The sequence below is a fragment of the Lagopus leucura genome, unplaced genomic scaffold (genome assembly GCF_019238085.1).
Source record: "Lagopus leucura isolate 7727_CA_CO unplaced genomic scaffold, USGS_WTPT01 Super-Scaffold_100001, whole genome shotgun sequence".
NCBI lineage: Eukaryota > Metazoa > Chordata > Aves > Galliformes > Phasianidae > Lagopus > Lagopus leucura.
In genome coordinates this window covers 24,737,487-24,761,545 of record NW_024962262.1, presented here as the reverse complement: position 1 = coordinate 24,761,545, position 24,059 = coordinate 24,737,487, and the positions used below count along the sequence as shown (strand labels likewise).

The 24,059-nt window shown below is 41.4% G+C and overlaps 1 protein-coding gene across 2 annotated transcripts; it reads right to left on the bottom strand.

Moving 5' to 3' along the window:
* Positions 1–4,991: 4,991 nt before the first annotated feature.
* KLF5 (Kruppel like factor 5) lies at positions 4,992–23,557 on the bottom strand. 2 transcript variants are annotated; one of them, XM_042867300.1, is made up of 4 exons: positions 23,492–23,557; positions 21,291–22,155; positions 20,192–20,251; positions 4,992–6,943 (listed from the first exon to the last, which is right to left on the bottom strand). In XM_042867300.1, exons 1-4 carry the CDS (start codon positions 23,498–23,500, stop codon positions 6,765–6,767), a joined length of 1,113 nt encoding a protein of 370 aa, XP_042723234.1. In that variant the 5' UTR covers positions 23,501–23,557; the 3' UTR covers positions 4,992–6,764. The 2 variants fall into 2 exon arrangements, with proteins under 2 accessions (XP_042723234.1, XP_042723235.1); XM_042867301.1 differs by lacking the exon at positions 23,492–23,557 and adding an exon at positions 23,140–23,212.
* Positions 23,558–24,059: the final 502 nt, after the last annotated feature.

Sequence of the window (24,059 nt, the reverse complement as noted above, 5' to 3'; positions counted from 1 at the left end):
GTCCAGCTCTGGTGCCAATGCAACCTGCAGAAACAGATTTCTCAAGCCTTCCCCAGTCATGCATGTTACTGAAGCTGCACGTTGCTTCTTCTCACTGAAGTAAAAAATTCCACTTCCCCAAAGGATTTAGCACCTAAAGTAGGATGTAATGTATGCATAAAATCCAGAAAATATTCATACTTCCAATGTTCAACCCTACAGGTTAAGCTCTATATGCCCATGAATTTATGTGTTTAAAATTCCTCATGGTCCTTGAGCTGTGCTTATGTAGATATGCAGTAGAGCCTCAGGCTTCATGCTGTTAAGGATTCAGGTCACTCTTATCCCTTATCAGGATCCAGAAGCTAGGTATTGTCCTGCCTGAATCCTCCTGAGGTCTTCATGTCAAAGACACTTTTCTGACTCACTTTCTGCATGTGTGCAAGATGAGGCTTCTCACAGGTTGCTTCAGCTTTCCTTTGCAATGCTCCTACCTTGAGGGGGTTTGGAGATGGTGCTCTTTTTTTACAAAGTAATAATAAATGAATGAGGCCAATCCTCTGGTGGCCAGGAATGTGGTGCCCACTCCTAGTCGTCCTGAAAAAGCTGGAAGCACACATCCCTGACTTCTCAGGAGATTCAGCAGTCCATGAGCTATATGTAGTCAGAGAGGATACAACAGAGCTTGTTTTCACCCTCCTTGAGGCCAGACCAGTGTGCATCAGAGAACACAAGGTTTGTGGGACTGGAAAAAGAGAGCAGCAGAGAATGTGAGTTCTCAACCTTGCAGCTCGGGTATTGACCTGGGAGAGCAGACATTAGGTTTTTGGTCCCTCTGAGGGTGCCTTTGTCCTTTTTTTGGTCTAGTGATCCACCCCAGTGGGCTGGAAATAATGACAAACCACAATAACAATAGCCAACTAAACAAAACAAGTATAAACAGAAACAACAACTGAGGCTGGGAAGAAAAATGGCCTATGGGGATATTATTTAGAAGAGACTTCAGACTTTGATTTCCCAGGCAGAAAAAGATGGCAAATCAGCCAATATGATTCCTCGTCTCTTGAGAAAGAGGCAAACCATATTTTCCTAAAGCTTCCTGTAGTTGAAGTATTGAGCTTACTGTACTACAGTAAAAAGAGTAAGGAAGGAAAACAAGGTCAGTCCAAAAAGCAAGGCTGAAAACCTCATGACTCCGCACTGAACAGTTGAATATTTTTGAGCTGCTGCCTCACTGTGAGAATTCCCCTTGGCATCACATGCCTTTGCCCTGTCCCATGGGAAGGAGAATGCTCTCACAAGTTTCCTGAGCCCCACGAAGAAAGAAATATCACTCTGGGTGCAAAAATCGTTATGCACATAATTATGTCATGTCCTGTGTATTGACACAAGCACTGTACATAAAGAAAAAAGGAAGTTTGCCCCGGTTATACAATACAGTGTAGGGAGACTGGCAGAAAATAAACAATTTGTGCTGTTATTCTTCGTGCCAAGAAGAGAAGCGAACAGCAAGGAAGGTATTTCTGTCCAGGTTCATGGCTTCTTCCTCCTACACTGTTGCTTCTCCTGAGTCAAAAAATGAAAAGTCACACAAATGACAATAAAAGAGACAGAAAACTGTGGAAAAGAGACAAAAGCTGTCACACTTCCATGTTTTATTTCCCATGTTCTTGGTCTGAGCTCCTCTGCACACAGCTTCTTCCTCCACATTCCCTGCAGTTTGCCCTGTCTTCAAATGGGGCAATTGCTGCTGAACCTGAGCTGAGTGAGGTGCATGTTCTGGCTGGGAGCAGGAGCACAGGCAGGAAAAGCCAGGGTTGGTGCTCAGCTGGTGGCTGGGTTGGACCAACTTGGGCAGCCAGAGCTTTGGGAGCAGTGAAAAATATGAATTAAGCATGAGATAGATGGGCAACAGAGATGGGGATATGCCGAGACCCGGAAAGAAAGTAAAGCGGAGACAGAAGAAATTCTGCTTTGACAAGCTACACCTGGAATTACATTCCAGGACACTGCTATCACGTGTGGAGGTTCCTCTGCAGAAATAAATCATTATTTTAGCTTGACCAATTTAAAAGTTTCTTTTCCGAATTAGCTTCTTTGCTGTAACGTAAATGCTCTTCCTTCTCTGCACAACTCTCACTGTCTCCAAAATTTTTTTGAAGTTGTAAAGTTAAAACCTACTCTTTGGAAACTGAATTTAATTGTGGCATTTTCCCTCAGTATGTATCTGTAGCAAGGAGAACAGACATTTACATTTCTCTGTTTGTTTAGAAGTTTTGTGAAGAAATGTAGAAGTATGTGTTTTCTCCTCCCCCTTCTGCTCCTCAGCTAACCCTGTGGAACTCACTGCCATGAATCAAAAGCATTTGCCAGGAGTCAGAATTATACTGAATATTCAAGTGAGCAAGCACACATACACACATGCCAATATATATTTGCATATATATTTATATATAAACAGTAACTATTTTTAAAAAGCACAGTACCAACATCAAATAAATCTTTGAAACCACTGTAGATGGGACTTTGTAGACCTCTCTGCCTGGTCTGCCATGAGTTTCTACAATGGCCTGTATCAGCTCACATCCTAAATCCCCAACAACAAGCATTTGTGGGGGTGCTAGAAACACAGCAGATGACAACAACATAATGGTTTGTGGTAAAGGAGAAGAGGAATAAGTAAACACAAGCAAAGTATGCAAGTCACTCTATTAAAAGCATACCCATTGGACTGCTTCTCCTGCTTACAGCAGCCAAAAAGTTCCCTCTGCCTTCGTACGCTTAAAGCGCCAGGATACATTATTCAGCACATGAGTAATTCACCACATTCTTCTGGATACTAGTCACCTTTGAGCTGGACTCTCTTTCACGAAGTTCAATGGCAAAACCATTATTGTGGTTATACAGCATGGCAGAGCCTTGTGGCACCTTACAGAACAAGGATCCTTGAGAAGTTCCCATGCAGTGAAGGCCATAGGACTGCCACATGGGTGGCACCTTACAGAGCTGATTACAAGGATCCTTGAGAAGATCCCCACGTAATGAAGGCCACAGGATCCCCATGTGGGCACAGAGGCACCTTGTTCACACCAGTTGTGCCTCAATTAATATAAAAACCACAGGAAGGAACTCAGCACCCAGTGAAGAGACAGCGTGGCTTTCACATGATCACCGGAAAATCCAGTTTGCCAACTGGATTTTCCCTCTTCACGTGGAATGATAATTTGAGTGTTGAATGATAATTTGAGAGCTGGATCCGAGAGCTGCCTCAGTACCTCAGGGGACTCTGCCCAATTGCTTCCAATGACCAGGCAGGGGCTGTGGCAACGCAGCCTTTTCTGGCTGGTGTTGAGATCAGTTGTGCTATTCAACTGTTAATACAAGGATATAGCACTCACCAATAAAGCTAGCTTCTCTGCCTTCTGTTTTTTTAATGTATTCTAGTGCATGAATCTGCTGTGCGCGTTTCTGTTTGTGTTAGGCTAAACACTGCTGAAGTAGATGGACATAATTATGGCCTTTCATTCAAGATTAACACAGAGTCATTAAGCTGGTTTATGCAACCAGGTAGCTGAGCAAGAGAAATATTTAAAAGTAGTATGAAGCAATTTCAGAGGCCGAAACCATGCAATCAGTGGGCCCTCGTTGAGAATAGGCATGGGAAACATAGAAACTAGAACTGTCTTCGTTCACAGAAGACCAAAACAGCTCCTAAACCTGCTGCCCATCCAATCCCAAGTACGACGTGAGTTATTTGGGCTGAGTGAAGTGGCCAGGCTTGGCGCACTGAACGGCCTGGAACACTGCTGTTATTTACTTCACCCTGTGCTCAGGAAAATAAGCTCTGGTAACTCTCATTTACCATGACAGCACATGAGTGATTACTGAACACTGCGCCAACTTCCCCTCCTAGCAGAAAAACTCTGAAGAAATGCAGCACTTCTTCTAATTGCTGGATCAAAAAAGGATAATGCAGCAGTAATGCTGCTGGGAATTACATTCCATGTTCTCCAAAACATTGCTTTAGCATTTGTGGTTGTTCAGAGTTAGGTTAGACACAGCCAGATTATCTTGGTAATTAGCTGGGATTTCATTGACTTTACTGATGACTATCCTACGTATTTTCAAAAAGGAGGAATTAGATGGTGTATGGAAACACTTTTATGTGAAATCGGAAAGGCAAACTAAGAGAGAAAAAGCAATCAAAGAAAAATCCAAGTTAGATTATAAGGAAAGAACTGGGCCGTACAAGAAAGGATTTAGGAGCCAGAGTTTGCAGGAATTTGAAAACTGGATTTTTAGTAAGTTGATGGTTAATATATCAATTTGAAACAGTAAACAAAATTTAAACTGAATTTTTCATTGGTTGTAAAACTGATTTCCTTTGGAAAGTTCCAGTATACCCATTTTCTTTAAGCCTGACATTAAGGATTAGGTGACAATTGCAACCTGAGATCTGTACGCACATCAACGTGAGTTTCTAAATCAAATGATACTTCTATCTTCCAATAAAAAACACTGAAAAGGAGATGTGGTTTTGGGAGTGGGGGGAGGAAAGGACATTGTGTAAGACTTCTTTGGGGCCCTCCTGTTTCTCTATGACACGAGAAGAAGTCTGGAGGAAGAAAGTAATTTTGGGCAACACTAAACGGGTGTAAACAGCTTACACCCATTTTGAAGGTAGGAGAGAACTCCTATACTTCTTGTATTTGTGCCATGAGCATTTTTCCTTTCCAGCTACTTGGCTGTGGATGGACTACCAAAATTATGTTCAGGCTACTGCACACTTCTGTTAAAGTCCTAGTGGCACAGAAGCACCCTAAACTAATAATCTTTTCGCATTTATTGTTTTAAAGAGGGCTGGACACAGAAAGGCAAGGAACTTTCCAAAGAGACAATCCCTACTATGAAGAATAGACATTCTTAGCTTAATATAGCTGTGATTTCCAGCTCATCATGCAAAAACACAAAACTTTAATTGTTAAGAGCTACAGAGAGCACACACACGCACATTAGGCACTTTGTTTTATTTTGCAAAAAAAAAAAGTCTTTTATATATAAACCATTTCATTCTCTCTCAAAACATTCTACAACTATACAGCTGTTTGCTCCAACATTTGCATAGGAAATACAACAATACAAAAATAAGGTAGGGGGGAGGCAAAAGAAGCAAAACAGCAACCAATTTATGCATGTGTTTCCACGTATAAACATTTGAAGCCTTACAAAATTATTTACATCATTTGTCAACTATTTACATTAAGAGCAACATTTCTAACTATAACAAACAAAACTATAATTTATCAAGTATATGTAAAATTGTCTTAAAAAAAAGTCTATCATATACCACAAATAAATAAAGACAAACAACAGTTTTAACAATGCTAGGTTTTCCTGTGAGACCCTTTTTTGGTATTTTGATTGTTTATTCTACCCTTTGGTTGACAGCTTAATATTACAGCTTGTGAACTACAGACACTTTTACTTGGTTTGTTACGTTTTCTCCTGTTGCCTGGCCAAATCCTGCACGGTCTAACCTCATCTTTGGCCCTTCACTTAATGTTTCAAGGCTGAACACTGTGGATCAAAGTCATTGTTAGCATAAAAGGGCACCACTTCACTGACTTCAGAGGAGTTTCAGCTACCTTTGTCAGCAGTTAATTTTCCCTGTGTGTATCCATTTGAACAGTGGATAAACTAAACTGCACTGTAATTTTAAATAACATTACTGTATCCTTTACCTTCTAGTAAATTACATGCAATATCCACATGAAAACAGATCATACTGGTGCTGAACCAGCTTAACGTGTCCGTATATGAAAATTGCATCCTAAATCCTTCTTTTTAAAGTGATACTAAGTTTAGCTTATAGTAAGAGGTTTAACATTCTGTATACTGTAACTATCCCCCCCTCCCCGTTTAAGCTTCCAACATTTACTTTCCAGTTCACTTTAAATGTTTCACCCTTTTAAGCAATTTGAAAACAAAATCCTGCTTTGAATATTCAGTGCACACCAACTGAGTTAACAGGTACAAAACATATGAATGTCTTGCTCATTTCTCTTAAGAGAAATGAAGCTAAGTTGGTACTGTTCTGAGAGGTATTTAAGTAACTTTTTGTGTAAATGTGCCGTTAACAAATGTAAAACAACTGTTTTTTTTTCCAGATAATTCTTAGAAAACTTTTCTTTTTACCCTAAAAAGCTGATTTGCATATTTACAAAATCTTTGTCATAGCAAACATGCAACATACAGAACAAAATACTTTGTTCTATGGCTGTTTATGAATTTTTCTATGTATTTTATCTCCACAGAACGACTTAACATTTAAAAAAAAAGCACAAGTACTAAACAAATCCAGTAAAACCCTGACAGATTACAATGCATGGCTTTTCCACTGTGTCCATTCATCTGCAGTCTCTCATTAATTTGTTTACTAAACATTGTCACAATAATGATAGTGCTTTGGTCAAAACACCTAGAGAGAAAAAAAAATATATGTGTAACGCTGCCATGTGTCAAGACATAATACTTGTAAAGAGATGAAACCTGCTGACTAAAGCCATATACACCCACGTGAGCAAACCAACGACTTGAACACTCTGGTATTGTGATACAGTGTCTTCCCTTTTTCTGCATAAATATACAAAATATACATTTTCCAGTTCTGAGATTTCTTTTAAATGGATGATCCATCCTCAAAAATTAAACTAATTTCGGTTGTAGGTTGAGAGTCATTAGGAAATTGCATAGATACAGAACAGCCTCGGCAACAAGCCTGGCTTTCAGTTCTGATGCCTCTTCATGTGCAGAGCCAGGTGATCGGAGCGAGAGAAGCTGCGGTTGCACACGGCGCACTGGAAGGGTTTAGCCCCGGTGTGCTTCCTGTAGTGGCGCGTCAATTCGTCTGAGCGCGCAAATCGCCAATCGCAGCCCTCCCACGTGCACTTGTACGGTTTTTCACCTGAAATCAGACAGAAGGAAGAGAAACATCAGCTGTGCATCTTCTGAAGAGAGCTGGCGTGAGGCTGACACGAGTAACACTGCTGTTCAATTTAAAGGAAACGACAACAGAAAAAAATCTCGTGTTTCCTAATTCACAGGCATGTTCTGCGGGCCCCAAATGAACGGCCCCTTTGTTTATTCTGAGCTTTCTGCTCAGAAATTCTGCAAATTAATACTTGGGTAAAATGGCATCAGAAAGAAAGAAGAAACTTTCAAACATAAGCTGGGCACTTATACAAATCAGGGACAGTTACGATAGAGAAATGATCAGAGGTTTAGAAAAAACCTGCGTGAGACTGAAATATGCTCCCTCACATTCGTCTCAGTGTGAAAGGGAGCAGAGAGAGGAAAGCAGTCTCACATGACAACCTGGCCCAGTCTGTAACTTATGCTCGCACCTTTTAAAAAAGGATAAATTAAGTTTGAGTGAGCTTTTTTAAGAGAAGCCTGAAGTGGGAAGAAAGATTCCTATAAAGAATCTTTGTAGCGTATAGATCGGTTCAAGGTCTTCTGAAGCATGAACAAAGGTGCAGTGTATTACAAATACAACTGGGATAATATTTTCTAAAATGTCAGAGGCAATAAAATCTTGTGGTGCTCTGCTTTCAGCTAGCTATATATAGAAGAAAGCATCTAAAAGACCAAAGTCCTTGTTTTCAGAATTGAATGTCTACCATCAGGTAATCACACTGCAGACGTGGCAAATGCTTGTTGTTTCCATCAGGCTGTACCAATGCAGAGGGAGCATGGCATCTTTGAAAACTTGCTGTATTACAGAAACTCTGAATGCTACTTTGAAGTACCCTGCTAGCCTTGAATATGCTAGCTCAAGCACCCGAAATACATGCATTCATTCATTTTACAACTATAAATGGGGTCTTTGAAGCATGTCTATAATATATGGATTTGTTTGTTGAAATGGGAGAAGCATGAAGCCACAAAGTCAAGATGACTTCTGTGTGAAGAGAACTTTACATGTTGGACATACACCTGCTCAGGAGCTGGCATGGACATGATGTCACCACACAAGCAAGCTTCATATAAATAAAGAAGCTAAGATTACCTATTTATAGGATATTGGTTGACGCTGGTTGACAAAAACACCTTTCAGATGGCACAGTCATTGCTATCTATATCCTTTATATCAATTTGATTCTGGCAAAGAGAGAAAGAAAGCCAAGTTTATCTGAGCTCTCAGCAGCAAAGTGGAGCAGAATCAGATGAAGACTTGAGCTTTCAAAAAAAACTCTTTCCACCATGACTTAAAGACCTTCTCCTTTTCCATCTGGCCCCAGACCTTTACTCTAACAGCTTCAATCCTACAGCTCTATGGAGCGACTCAATCTCTCCTGGGTTACTGTCACATTAGCAAGTACAAAACAGTCAGAAGATAGTATCCTGCCATTTGCTTGTTCTGCAAAGAACACCATTTGAGAAACATCAAAACATCTCTTCAAAGACTCTAAACTGTAATTTAAATGAAATTATGAAACATGTTTTGTCTGTGAGTTTCTACTGCTTCTTCTCAACTAAGCAGTAACTTTCCATCTACAGCTAAAAGTGAAGTCAGCTCTCTGCTTGCCATGGCAAAGTGATTTCATATCAGCAGGATGCTCAGAACTACAATGAGACTTCTACAAGATAAACTAACCAGCCAAACAAACCACCACCTCTTTGCATAAACAGCGAAGGATTTACTGAAATTGCAGTGGATAATAACAAACCTTAAGAAAACAACAAATTTGGGGCCAGCAATCACCTCACAATTCAAGTTCAAAATTAACTGATACATGGTAAAATAGATCACAATTTCTTGAAAATTTCCATCACAGTTGAATTTACTCTTCCTGACACTGACTAAAGACTGGAATGACCTACAAAACGGGATTTTTTTTTTTTGTTCCACGCAACATACACTGTAGATCAAAATACAGAGCTCATTCAAATTTAGTACATAAAGCTTTTCTAACATCAGAGAAGTCAGCTGAGATAACACAGTTAGTCTTCATAGCAGAATGACAGCAAAGGTCTCAGTGCAGGATCCTTTGTAGTATGTATGTCATCCTTCATGTATTTAAACTCAGTCTTGCTTTAATTCACATGGAGGTCTGTAAAAGACTGCACTGCTGTTCCATAAACGTAACATCAGAGAGACCTTCAGTGAATGTTTTAAGTTTTGTTGCACAAAAGCATTACTCTTATATGTAAAGCACCCTAACTCAAAAACAATTCCCTTTTCTCTTTTTTCCTCTTTTCTTCCACATTGGCTTTAAGCTCATCTAATCAAATATTTCCACCTGGTTTACAATTAATTTAACCTAAATCCAGAATAGTCTCAGTAAGATGACACTATTAAAAGCTTCTGACCAATCTTCAAAAACTGTCACTTAAAACTGTCATAAATTCCATCCTGTAATCCCCCCACCCTAACTGCCTGCAGAGAGCACACAGATTTAGTCAGCTCTCTGTTTACTCCTGTCTTGTTTACCAATTTACAGATTAACATCGGGTATATGAGAAACGATGAAGGTTTATATAAGTTGTTATATAAACCTTCTTATAGTTATATAAATAAGTTAACTTATTTATATAAGTTAAATAGCACTTATCAAACAGAAGACCTGGACCACCTAGAATAAAACACTAAATGGGAAACAAGAGACTAAAAGCACACTTCATAGACTTGGTGTAGAGGTGATATAAGGTATGTTGAAATTCACTGACACGCTACGTTGCATTACTGAAAAAGCAGTCCCAAAATCGTCCTAGTAAGTAGCACCTAGCCCTAAGACCAAACAAAAAAAACTGCTGTCCTCCCATTCTATCTTGTTTTTCATCTGTGACAACATGTTGTGTGAAGACTCCTGGCATATAAACAACCAGAAATCAGGACAGCAGCAAACCATGCCGCTTCTTGGACCCAACAGGTTCAAAGGCAATGACGAATTCCTACCTAGAAAACTCTGTAGCTTACCCCATTGCAGTGGTCACCTCATATATCAATGCTACTACAGTCAAGAAAGAGCCATGGGCATCTCACTGTCATGTAGTGCAGCACCAGCACAAGCAGAGAAGCTGTGCTTGCTTCTCCTTCCTGGACAAGTGCTGCAGACCTGAGCTGAACTGAACAGAGCTTGAGGACGCACTCAGGGGAACAAGGGGGTGCCTTACTCAGATTGTTTTAACAGCGTTACTTTTATGTACTTGGAAATTAAAGCCAGAAGGTTGCTTTTAACCCCTGCTTTGGCTAACAGTGAGAACTGGAAAATTTATTTTTAGCGCCAATATAGAGGCCCAGATTATTCTGAATAAATCCTAGGGGTAAAATACTGAATATCTATGTTTGTAATGCTAGTTTCCGCTGGAAAGTTCTATTTAAGAACTGAACCAATTTCAAATGTTTTCCTTTTGGGCAAGAAGGAAGGGGGGCAAGAAAAAGAAGGTGGAGGTTATTTTCACTCCTTTAAAGACAGCAGAACAACTAGCTGCTAGTATTCTCTCTGTCGATCTGTACACATGCTTTTTGTCACTGAGCAGAAATAAGAATTTGGTTTAAGCTCCTGTGGCAAGGAAAAAAAAAAAAGCCTCATGTTACATATTTTCTGAAGTGATTCTACGTTTTCTGTGCTGACTTAAAAGCTCTGAGAAATCTGAGTTTGAGAACTTATTTAAAAAAATAACAACACCACCACCACAGGTATACACAAAAAGGGACACTGAACCCTTTATAAACTATTTCCATTGGCTACATAGTAGTGTAAGATTTGTTTACTTTAATGATTGTGTGAAATACAGTAGCTGTAAAGTTTTAGAAATGCTTGGTTTTCCTCCAGCAATTTAGTATTTCTATAGGGTGTTAGACCAACGCCATTGGTCATTAAATACGAACGCAGTATAGCTCAGTTACTGGAACACGATCACTGCATCAAACAGATATTTCACTGTAAAAGCAAGAAAACAGCTAACTCCTCCACTTCAGGGGAGCTTCCACAGGATTTGTTAGAATGTCAACACTGTTCAGCTAAAACGCCATGGAGGAAGCTGGTACCGATTTCCAGCCAAATAGCACACTCCAACCCTTTCTTCCCAAGCCAGAAATATTATACACAGCACTTCTGGGAAACAGAACTGCTTTCCTTTAAATTATACTTCAACAGGATAGGGATTTCATAAGTTTAATTGGACTTTTGCATAACCTCCTTCCAGTATCACTCATTTAAAATATTTTGCTAGGCTTATGCATCACAAAATATATTTTAAGTTCTTGAACTGCTAATATGTATCCATTCTCCAGTTTTAAAAATAAATTTGTAGAGCATGAGAAACAGGCTTGTACTTGAGCACTGAAATTTTAATCACCCATGTTTAGTTTGGAAGCTCCTTTACGGAATGTACCTAACAAGAGATAAGGGAGTTTAAAACCTGAAAGGAGACTATTTTTCTTCCAATGTGTTTGTCAATCCCCTAAAAATTAAAATAAATTATAATGCTCTAAGATTGCAAAAATGTCAGAAACATGTACACACACCTGCATATAACATGGCAACCTTACTAGCCACTTCAATAGCTAAACTACACCAATGTAGATCCTAAGGTTTGGGATCCTTATCAATATCTCGTGAAAATTATCTGGACCTCTGAGTCAATGCTGAGTCTTCTTTTAATTTATCCACAGGCTGTAGTAGTTTAAAAACAGACCAAGTGTTTTCCTAGCATTAATTCTATCTGCTGGCAGTGACTGTCATTGCCATACTCACATAGGAAAGGTAAGGTGCCACCCATGAGGTGGGTGATGGTAACTCGGAGGACATCCTTTATCCGACAGTCCTTGTTCAAGACTCACAGAATAATTTGAGTTGAAAAGGACATTTAAAGGCCATCTAGTCCAATTTCCCTTCAACAAGCAAGAACTTCCACGCTGGTCAGGTTGCTCAGAGCCCCATCCAGCCTAATCTTGAATGTCTCCAGGGACAGGGCATCTACCACCTCTCTGACAACCTGTTCCAGTGTTCCACTTCACCTTGTTGTAAATTACTTCTTTCTTATACACAGTCTGTATCAATCTATCAATCTTCTTTAATTTGAAACAATTTCCCCTTGTCCTATCACAACAGACCCTGCTAAGGAGTTTGTCCCTTGCTCTATTATAACACCCCTTTAGATACTGAAAGGCTGTGATCAGGTCTCCCTGCATCCTGAGAAGACTTCCTTATAAAATGCTGTTTGGGAAAAAGAATCACTCGAAACCTCTGTTAGCAATGAATTTTTCCATTAACAAGAAAGTAAACTTCCTTACTCCACTGAAGAAGTAGCTGTATAATTTTATTTCTGTACTTCACTACTAGAATGGCCTTCTTAAAATATAAAGTTATACAGAGTAAGGGTCAGGTTTTCAAACCTAGTCAACTACTTGAAGAGTACAGGAGACTGATCTAAGCACATGCAAATATGCATAAAGAAGCCTTCATCAAATGGAAATACATAGGAATGCCAGAAGCCTCCACGTCTGACAAATCACACATAATGACTCAAGTGAATTAAAAAAGGACAATTCCACCCAAGGTCCCACATTTCAAAGCTACTGCAGGACACAGGAGGGAAGAGTAGACCAGGTCGACGTGAGTAAGCACTAGAGTTGGCTAGAAGATGAAACACTCTGTTCTCGCTCTGCTGGGAAGCATTTTCACCTGATGTTGGAGTAGGGGGTGGGGAAAGGACCCCTTTGAAGTTCTGTGGAGAGGCATGCATGGCGTTCATGAGTCACTGACAGAGACAACACGTTTTTGCTCCCTTTGTGCCATATCTCTGTCTGGCATCTGCCTCTTCAGGAGCTAAAAGATGGACATGTCTGGCAACAGCAGAATGCCAGCCCCAGAAAGCCCAGACAACAGGTAATCCTAGCCCAAGCATAGCTGGCCTAGCTTCTGGGACTCAGAATCAGCTGGAACACACAACACTTTCTTCCTGTAGAACTGCTTCCCCAGAGGCAAGTGCCCAGCCTTAAAAAACATTCAACTAGGTGTGATACCAAGGAGGGAGGAAGAACAGTTTACCACTGGTATAAACACTGTGGTGCAGAAATTTTCACACTGTGTCCTGCTTTAAAACAGATTACTACAAAGGTTTCTGACATCTTTGCTTTTAAAATTTTACATCTTAGAATCAGTTGTCTTAGATTCCTGATGTACTACAGTCTTCAAAAAGCTAAGTCTGCCCTTTTAGTTTGCCTGACTTTACTCTAGGTTAAACCATGACTGTTTTAAATGCCTGCCTCTTCCTGGCTAAATGGAATTGAAAGCAGTTGGTTGAGTATCCTACCCTTGATCGAAAGGAGTTTCTAGCTTTGAAAGTTTACCTAAACTTAGATCCCCATTCTATCATTAATTAAGCTGTCACTGTTAGAAACAGTCTTTTATTTGGGGTTTTTGTCTTTTTTTTTTTAAGCAGTTTTTGTTGTTGTTGTTCAGATAAAGAACAGAAAGCTGAAATTTCAAAATTAAAAAAAATATCCCTCAGCTGCTTAAAAGCTCTTTAGAGCATTGAAATTCTCTGTGTTGTCCAAGTCAGAGAGGGATTAGAAGGCTGAGAGCATACACAGAGGCAGAAGGAAATCCAGCTTATTTTTTGAGTGATGAAATAAATATAGTCCTTGAAATAAGCAGTCCCCCAGTGATACGAATACATAACACATGCTGCGCATTTAAAAATGTGATAGAAGTCTGTGTCTAGTATAGTAATGGCTATTGGGTGACGACTAGTTAACAACAAAACAGGATTTTTAGGAGTTCTGTAACACAGTTGTTTTTCCTGGTACATCCCATCACTGATAAACCAAGAAGTATTACATCTCTTTCTAACAAAAGCATGAGGAGGAAAAAAACAGACAAGAGTTTGGTAAAGCAAAGAGGACAGTAAAAAAAAGAAGTTACGTATCACTCGGTTTCTTACTGCAGCCACACAAAGGCATTATCTTCTGAGAGCTCCCAGCAATGTCTGAAGCACTCTTATTTTACTAAGTGTTGTCTTACGCAGTTCAAGGATTACTGGGGAATCTTGACTGGCCTGTGAAATGGTTTATTTTCTTTCTGGCATAACATTCTGTCTTAACAGAGGTGGTCTCTCCACAAGGAGATATGCAAACAGAGGAAAGGAATTTTTTAAAGTAGGTTTATAAGAAATCCATGCCATCTGGGGCGTATGGCCATGTCTATGGGTTCTGTGCTCTGCTGAAGAACGCATTTCCTCATCTACGGCTGTGGTGCAAGAACAGCTCTTTAGCTCTCACACCAATAACACTGGCTCTTGTGCAGCCAGATAAGAGGTGCTCTTAACGTGGAATTCATTAAACCTGTTGTAGACTTCCAGATTTCCATCTACTGTACACACACACAAGAATTGAAAGCAATACATTAAAGCTATTTTAATTCAAAGCAAAGTGCTGTACACTTGCCAAAATCAAAGGTTTTAATATGTCCTTAATCAGACTTGTTAGAGATCACTGAATATAAATAATGCAGCCTGACAGAACGAGAATGCTGCTACCAAGATACTCAGACTAAACTAGGACATTACTTACATGTTTCTAATCTTTCACCAGTGGGAGGTTCAGGTCATCTAACAAACAACAAACAACGCTACTCAGAACATGTTCAGTGGAACCAGGAGTCAATTGTCCAAGTCAAGCTCAGAAATTAATTACAATAAGGAATGTCTACTCAAATAATGGAAAATTTTAATCACTGGCAATTGCTGTGAATCTTGGACTGTAGTAGTGTATGTAGGGCGGTCTCAAAATGAACTATATTTAAATCCGGTCTCTTAGGTCAACAGTTTCCTTATCAGGAATCAAATATCCTGGAACTGAAGTTTAATCCTCTCAGGGAGCAATTGACAGAAACAACAGCGTTGTGTTGTTTTTTTTTTTTAAAGCTTTCATGCTTAAAGGGACTTTCTAGGCTTTTAATCAAAAAGAAAATGTTAGGCTTTTCTTTTAAGTATCTCAAATCTAACAGAAGTATCCCTCACCTGACACCTTGGAATTTAATTCCCGCATCCGAAAAACTGAGTGCCAGACACTGACGTGAATGGCCAGTAATACTTAATTAAAATTTAGGAATATATTGCTAAGACTTCGCCCAGAAAAACACAACGCATTCAAGCATGTCTCGTTTAGGTTATGACTACAGATAAAGAGCTGAATCAATTAATCCAAAGGTCTGCAATCATCCACAGAGTGTTTGAAAAATGCATTATTTTCCCCTAAACTGTGGTTTGCACAGGAAAATAATGTTCTTCCATTTCTCACACAGGCAACTAATGGATTTAGCAGAATTCATAAATAAAAGATACCAACATATTCTCCAGCAGTGTCTAGCAATATTGCACTTTAATGCACTTTGTCAACAATTTTATTTAACTCTCCTCCATTTTTCCTTATTCTCTCTTCCAATGATGGCATTTACTGACATCTCCTTAAAGAATAATCAGCACAACTGACTCACTCAACAGGTGTGTGCTTACTTAATAGCTATTTTCACGATCTAAAGTTTTTTTTCCTGGATAAAGTGTCGCTACAGACACAGAAAGCTGCTACCATGAGCAAGGCAGTCTTGAGCTTCAGTTCCCCACTCGTATAACACAAGCAAAATCCTTCACCTAATTCTCAGGACTGAGATCAGTATGTGTTTTTTGTGAGGTGCTTTTTTTGGTAGGGTCCACTGTCACTTGTACTCCCTTCTAAAGAATGGGTGTCCTGAGCTTCTGGGTGATTCTTTAAGGTACCACTGTTAACATGCATAGATCTACAGCTACAGTAAATTCGGAACACAAAGTCATAAGGAATGCTAATGTCTACTGCACACAACTGGTTCTAATTCAGGTGTATACAAACTAGTTCTGGATCTACTGAGGCAGAGATCTAAATGGAAGTAAAATGTTTAACACCTTGAGGAACCGCACAAGCTAGCAGCTGTCCCATGCCAATGCAGCATTTGAAATAACTAGGGCTGGTGGAAGTATTTTGAGTGCATCTCATTTAGAGAAATGCCATTTCTCTTGAGTTATCTCGGCTTCCACTTCCCATCACCAAATACAAACTAGATCTATAGATAGAGACGAAATAGTTATGCAGTTAATGTTAGAAACTATTAATGGCAAATCAACCATGTGATCAGAGAACATGCCTGTACGAAGATTCTGTATACGGAAAACCAGTACGCAGCTGGAAAATGCCCTCAGTGCCTTGATGAGTTCAAAACAGTGACAGATTTTCCTCTAAAAAACCATACAAAATTCTCAAGTGTGCGGCTGTTTGCAGAAATAATAGAAGAAACACCCTAGAGCTAGCAGCTCTGCTGCAGCATTACAGGTAGTGTATTCCAGGTGCCTGCATATTAAAGACTCAACTTCAAGAGTCCCAAATTTTTACATATAAAGAAACGTAACAGGTTTCAGTTTTACAAAACATGGTTCTAAAGGATCACATGCATATATATAGATATATATATGAAGTATGTATCTACTCGTGTTACAGGAGAAATCTAATGAGGTTATCTACAATACGCAATGAATTGCTTCGCTCTGACATCTGGCACGTTTTTCTAGTTGGACACAGAACTGTTATGTCAGTGTCTTAAAGTAGTTTTCATGTTGGACAGCTTGCAATAAATGCATAACACCCTCTAATATATACACCAGTTGCACAATACAAGTTATGAAACTTGTTCCATGACTAACGGGTATAATCATTTTAAAAGAAAATCCCCGCTTCCAGAAGTAAAAAGAAAAAAAAAACCACCTAATCTATTTTGACAAATGCTCCAACAGGTATTTCCATGTGATGAGTACTGTCCTACGTATCTTGGAAATAACTAAGAGCAAGTTAAGATACCACTCTGAAGTGTTTAAGCTTTTCAAATGTACTGGACATCTGCTCCACAACTGCACAGAGATGGATACACAATGCTGTGTTTCTCCACAGCAGCTGAATGTTTGTGTATATTCCACATTTTGTGTTACCAGTTTATCAACAACAAAAACTTACTTCCTAATTTACAAACACTAAAGCAGTATCTAGAGGAAGGAAAGTGGATGCCTGCTCCAGCAGCTCAAACACAGATATTAACCTTGTTTCTCTGTGTGATTGTTGGAGAGAGTGAATATGGCGTCCAGCATAATTCCATTACGTACCAGCTTAAGCTATCTGACTTGCTGCAAGGTAAACATGCAAGAAACACGTAAGAAAAGAGAATGGCATTTTGCTCTTGCCCATTTCCTAGTGTTAGTTAAATGTAAAAGTCTGAGAGTGTGTTCATATTTAATTTAAAAAAAAAAAAAAAAAAACCAAAAAACTACAGCCTACATTCCACCTATTAAAAATAACATTTCCCTGAAGTTTGTTCTCAAAGAACATCTTTTAGACCTGGTGAAAGCCATTCAGAAGAAAAAGACTGCTAAATAAATACTTTGAAAAGGCTGAGATTTTCCAATATAAAAGGAAAACCATAAGGTCTGTCTTGACTTTTACTGGCAGACAAACTTTGCTGCAGGCTCTTTTATTTTAAGATGACAGATTGCTAAGAAGGGCGGGGGCTGGTTGGGATGAGAGAGAGACTGCAGCCAATTTTGAAAGGTATTGTTAAGAAACTAAGAATAAGGAGAAAACAACTTCAGTGGTCCATGATTACTAAAGAACGGGTTTAGCCAGATAAACAGGTCTGCTATCCCTGAAGGGATTTGAAAGAATATCACACACAACTTTATTAAAATGGATTACGTGACAATTACTTTGGACTTTGAAGGTAAAAGCTTCACAAGAGTCTTAAAAATAATAATAAATTAAAGCCAAGGCTCAGTAACACTGCATGAATGCATAGTTCTAGGGGACTAGGTGCATGCAAAGTGGACTGATACACAAAGAAACGCCTCCCTGAAGTTTAGCACCAAGCCTCCCTCCTTTGAGGCAAAGTAGAGAGATCTCCCTGCACTCCTGAGGGAGCCCCGAGGGCCCCCAGCGTAACTCCGCCATTTCCCTGAGATCGCTTCCATTCATGTTAACCTTCAGTTGATTGATTTATGTGGTATCAGTACGTCAGAGATCCTGCTCGTAAATCGACACGTTTCAGCCGTATCTTAAGCGAAGAGATTACAATCTGTACTGGAAATCTTCAAGTATTAAATGAATATTCAAGAGAGCTAACTAATCCAAACTCTGAAATAATGCAGGTAACAGGATATGGACTCGCATTCTTGCATGTTAGCGCTTCAGACAGTTTATCCCTTCATTCACCTCCCCAGAAGACCCTTTGTATTCTAGGCTTGCTTAAATTCACCAGATTTTTATCTCCAACATTCTTGTTTCCATGAATACATCAGCTTCTCTGACCTCTGCACATTAATCCACATTTCTAAGGTCAAACATCTATAGCTAGAAAAGTAAAGGTTAACAATAAACATTAGTGATCCCATGCAGTATGTATTAGGGGGTGTATATATTTCTGTGCACACAAACATTAACTTCATAAACCCTAAAGCTATTACCACTCAGGATAAAAAAAAAAAAAAAAAAAAGAAAACAAAACACCACACTGATTTTAAGAAGGGAAAGTAGTATTTAGTGATGCCCAAGTAACTCATTTTTTTGGAGTAGAACATTACTTTTATCTTCTTCCTAGTTACTGTATAATAGCAAGTGACATTTAAAACTGAGACTCAACTGCTGGCTAAATTGCACGGACACCACTTACAGGTTATTTATTAAAGACCAATAGTATTATTCTGTCTGACATTTTTCAGGCTTACAGTCTCAGAAAAATATTCTTATTAATCTAGTCAGTAATGAGTGACCATACGTATAAAAATACCAAAGTGTTCTTGTTTAGTCTATTATGAAATTAAAGCAGTAGAGTTGCTTAGAACTTTTTTTGATTTTTTATTTTTTTTTAAACTGTGAGTGCAACACAGATAACTCTTTCATTTATCAAAACAAAATTTCCATAGTAACATTTAGCCTGGAGATACTCAATTTCTTACGATAATCTAACAATCCATTCAGAACAGCTGAAAACACAGCCTTGTTTCCACAGAGACAGCAAAGCATTTTGCTGGATCACAGCTCACGCTAAATTTTGTTTTGACTTTTGATTTAAACTTAGGTGAAAACTCATTACTTGAGCAGCACAACCTTAGTGCTGGCAGCCTGCTTCAATGAGCAAACTGCTTGAAGTGCATTGATGTTTTCAGGTAAGAGTTCAAGCTCACACTCCATTTTAAAAACACAGGTAGTAGCCCCCTTCCTTTTTTTTTTTTGTTTAATTTTTTTATTTTGGCAAATAAATAAGTAATTGTATTTTACTGTAACGTAAAAATTGTCTTCTTACTGTAGCACAACTAGTTTTGTATTAAGATCCCAGAACTGTCCTAATAGCTCTAAGTGTGCTGTTGGGGAGCTCAGCATTCCTCCCCCTGCCTCCTTTGTCTACACAAGTCCATCCTTAGGAGCAATCCCTATGAAGTTCTGGGTTTTGAAGGCTTGGCTCCTGTGTACATGAATAAGCAAAGCTTTGTCCTGAGCCTGTCTTGGTGTAGGCCCACGAGCTGTAATTGTGTCAGTATCTGCACACAGAATTCGATCAGTGTGTAAAAACAGATGTTATACACTAACACTCTGCACTTCCATTTCCTCCATTCTAATGTCTTCCACTGGTAGAAAAAAAAGAACTGTAGAACTGTTTGTCTCAGAAAACAAACAAACAAAAACATGCACGATATGCAAATGGAGATGATGAGAATTTTCAAAGCATTTTGGAAAAAAGAAGTTGAAGATTAAATAACTCTGAACAGGTCAAAGAGAAGGCTCAAAATAGAAAAATTCTATTTATGTAGATAAATCTTCAAATTCGTAATGTTTATTCTGCTGAATTCATTATTCATAAGAAGATTTTCTGGGGGGAAAAGTAGTATTTCCATCTGTTTTATTCTTAACAGTTTTGAATTTTGCATTGTAAAAGGCTGAACACTGCATTTAGAATTAAAAAAAAAAAAAAAAAAAGCTTTTCTTCTCACAGACTAAACCTGAAATTTTTCTTAAGTGCCAGTCTGATCCCATACCACTGTACAGAAATGGGGAGAAGATGGCGGATCCAAAACTTTTGCCTTTTCAGAGATATAAGCCATTAATGAGCAAGAGACAATGAGAGCAAGTACCTACCCGTGTGAGTTCTCAGGTGCGCTTTTAAGTGAGAAGACTTTGTATACACTTTTGTGCAGCCTAAAACAAAATAAGGGAGAGAAATGCTTCAGTAGGGAGAACAGGAACACTCTACATTATGCTTAAACTTCCTCATTCAGTGCTGAGGTACTATCTGGAAGCATTTAAGTTTACTACCTTCTGGCACGATAACCATTTAGAAGTATAATTTAATACAGAAAGTTCCTAGGGAGACATTGCTTTACATAGAAAAAAATATATGTTTCTGGGAGACTTACTTCCTTCTAATGTAGTATAAAACAATAGCTGCTAAAATCTACATGGCTCCATAAATCTTTAAGTCTACTTACAAACTTGTTTTTAAATTCCTAAAGCCAGTTCACCTAGGATTCTATCTCACTTCTCCATTTTATGCATTTATCACGTTGATCAGGTGATATACCACTGTGAGTTATAATTATAAAGAGAGAGAGAGAACCAAGAGCTGTGACTTTCTCAGTGTGCACAGAGTGGTGTGAGCATCCTGTACCTGGGATCACATATTACTGGAAGGAATAGCTTAAAGAGTGAGGTTCTTCTTTCAGTGCAACATATATTCCCTCTGAGCCTATCCTCTTATGTGAAATTTTTAAAGGTAATTTTAATTGCTTTATCCAAGCAGATGAATTCCTTATTTGTATCAAGGGAGGTACAGCTCAACTGCCAGCAGATGAAGCAAGTCTTACAAGATCAAACTGAGCTTCTGCTCCATCACAGGTATTAGAGAAGTTAGGGCATGAGCTGGACACCCACACAGACTCTAATTAGAGATGGACATCTAGCTAATTTTTTTTTTTTTTTCCCCTCAATAAAGACAGAGCACAACTTTTTTAAACACAGTAAAGTAAGGTCAGAAGTTTGACTGTAAAAATGACATGCAGAAAATGACAGGCACTATTTAAAGAATGTAAGTACACACCACACAGAATAAGACGCTGGAGAAATTCCACTTCAACAAGAAATGATTTGATTCTAAATATAGTAAAGAAAATAACTTATGCCTAGTGTATGACTATTCACACTTTCTTATTCCCAGAGGTGCGGTCGCCATGCTGCTTACCGGGGTAGTCACAGTAGTGGATGCGTCTTTTCTCCAAATCTGGGTTACTTCTTCTGTTGTATCTGACTGGCTGTATGTTCTGGGGAGTTATTGGCAGAGTTGCAGGTAAATTCGGGTTGTGAATTGCCAGCTTGGAAGCTATAGTGGCAGCGTATGATGGAGGAGGGGTTAAATTCTGTAGCATCTCTGCTTGTCTATCCGGACTGCCAGGCTCTGAGCTGGGGGGAGAGGGGGGGAAGTAGGTGGCCTGCTGCTGAAGAAATTGGTTTGGCATTGTATAGGAGCATGGGGGAATGCCCTGGAACTGTTTCATTGCAGTCTGTGGGACAGCTGGGGAGAGGGTGTTGAGGCCTGACATGGCCGATGGCATGGAGACACTGCTAAGGGAGTCCATGACGGCCGCCTGAGGGGCTGCACTGGGCATGTCAAGGTCCGGCGAGCTCAGGAGTTGGTAAAGCTGGCCCTGCTGGGGTGTGACAGAGAGGTGGACATCAGGGGTCGGGAGCTCCTGCTTGATGAAAATGTTGTTCACATCAGGGGTCTGATGAGAGCTGAAAATGCTGGTGAACTCGGGGAGGGCCTGAGTAGGGGCAGGGGCAGCAGTTTCACTCTGGTGACTGAAGATGGTGACGGGCTCGGTCTTGATGTGGGGGACGCAGGGCCGCTGGGATTTGTACAGGCCGGTTCTCAGGTGGCTGATGTCAGGGAGGAAGACGTTCATGTTGATGCTGTAAGGCAAGCCTTCGCTGTCGGTGAAGAACTGGTCTACGACTGAGGCACTATCTCTTCTGTACTTCTTATGCTCAGAGATGACTGGGACGGGCGGAAGCTGAGGTGCCAGATATTTCTCCATTTCACATCTTGTCTGCAAAAACAAAACATACAATAGCCCACATGACTGGCTGCGAAACAAGGTGGCACGTGCACAGCTTGAGTTGGGAAACAGAAAACAGCCGCTCTCCGGCCAACTGTGAGCTACCTATGGAAGGAGATACCAACGCCACTGAGAACGGGAAGGCAAAACAAAGGCAAGCACAGCTCACACAGAGAAATGCCGAGACCAATCGCGTGCCTCAGCCCATGGCAAGCTTTCATCTTGTGTCTATAAGACAACCCCGTACGGGGAAATGACAGGCCCCGGCCTAATCTACAGATCTCGCCTTCGGAATTTGCTGTCGAACAAGGTCGCTGCTGATCGGTTTCACTCACTCCACTTTGAAATGCGAACTCTGGGAAGTCACATCCCCAGACAGCCGTTTGAGCTAACACTTCAAACGATGTTTATACGTGCCTGATTCCTGCGCTTCCAGGGTTTTTCATGCTTAGAAGAAAGGTGTTCGATTAGAAGTACAACACCGAAGCATAAAGGTATAAGTAACGCCGAATAAAAGAAAGACTGGTCGGCGACGCTCGCTCACCCGTTAATGCAAAGCGTCTCACTAAGACTTCAGAAACCTGCACAGCAGTGAATAGCAGATAAACATGTCCCAGCTCTGCCCGGGTCCCGGGAACTCTGTAATTACGGGGATCGCTGCCCCGGTGCAGTGGTGCCGGGGAATCCGTGGGCGGCAGCGCCTGACCCCGCACACTCATCGGCCAGGCATGTGCCGAGCAACACCAGTGGGCAAACGCGGCATTCCCCCTCGCCCCGTCAGGGCTCATTCCAGACCCGGCGAGCACCCGAGAAGAGAAAGCGGCTGATAAACAGCCTGCCCTGCTTTAAGTGGCTTTCAGGACGTTTCTTCAAAGCCCACCAGTAAACAACACAAACAAACAGAGACGCATTCCCTCGCTTTGATCTGCGTCTGCCCTAAACACGCCCGGCTGCTTTCCGCCTCCCCCCACTTACAACGGGACGCTTTGAAGCCGGGACCGCTCCTCTCGGAGGGGCACGGCGCGGGTCGGAAGGCGGTCGGCAGGCAGCTGTCCGCAGCGGAGCCGATCCCGAGCAGCGTTCTGGGACGGACAGAAAGTCCCGGGAAGTCCCCGCCGCCCCCACACCAACCCCCCCCCGCCAACCTCCCCCCCCGCTCCCCGAACATGACTCTCCGCGTGGGCGAGGAGGACAGGCGGCCGCTCTAATTCTGCCACCGGGCAAGTGCACGGGCGGCAGCCGGAGCTCAAAGCTGCCCCCGCCCCGCTGCCCGGAGCCCCCGGCCCGGACCCGCGGCGCGGCCCCACCCCGTCCCACCCGCTCCTACCTGCACCATCTCCTCGCCCGGCAGGGCCGCGCCGCCGCCCCCTCCGCCGCCCCCCGGGTGCTGGTGCTGCTGCGGCGGCTGTTGCTGCTGCTTCAGGTCCTCTCCGGGGAAGACAGGCGCTTCTCTGGCCCCCAGCACGGGCTTGAGCTGCGCGAACACCGGCTCCTCGGGCATGGGAGCCAGGCGAGCGCTCATGGTCAGCACCCGAGTGGCCATGGGTAGGGCACTGCGGTGCGGCACGGGCGGGCTGCCCGCCCCGGCGCTGGGCTCTGCCCGCGGGCTGCTGCGCTGGGCTGGGCGGCGGCTGCTCGGCTCTCACTATAGCCACGAGCCCCGGCCCGGCCGCGCATCCACTCGGGCGTCGTCAGTGCCTCCGCCTGTACCTGGCGGCTGGTGTCTATCGCGGACACGCGCCCGCCTCTATTTCACCCACCCCACCCCCTGCACCCCACCCAGCCCTGCGAAGGGGTGGCCCTGAGGATGCCCGGCCCACGGGGCGCACGGCGGGCTGCGCGGCGGGCTCCTCCCCGCGGCGTGCCGGGGCGGCGGCGCTGGAACTCTGGCGACG

What these genes read in the sequence shown, in the direction of transcription:
- KLF5 (XM_042867300.1), bottom strand. An exon ending in CCACTACTGTGACTACCCCG is followed by an intron (nt 20,252 to 21,290) that starts GTAAGCAGCATG and finishes ATTTTGTTTTAG; the next exon opens with GCTGCACAAAAGTGTATACA. An exon ending in GCACCTGAGAACTCACACGG is followed by an intron (nt 6,944 to 20,191) that starts GTAGGTACTTGC and finishes GTCTGATTTCAG; the next exon opens with GTGAAAAACCGTACAAGTGC.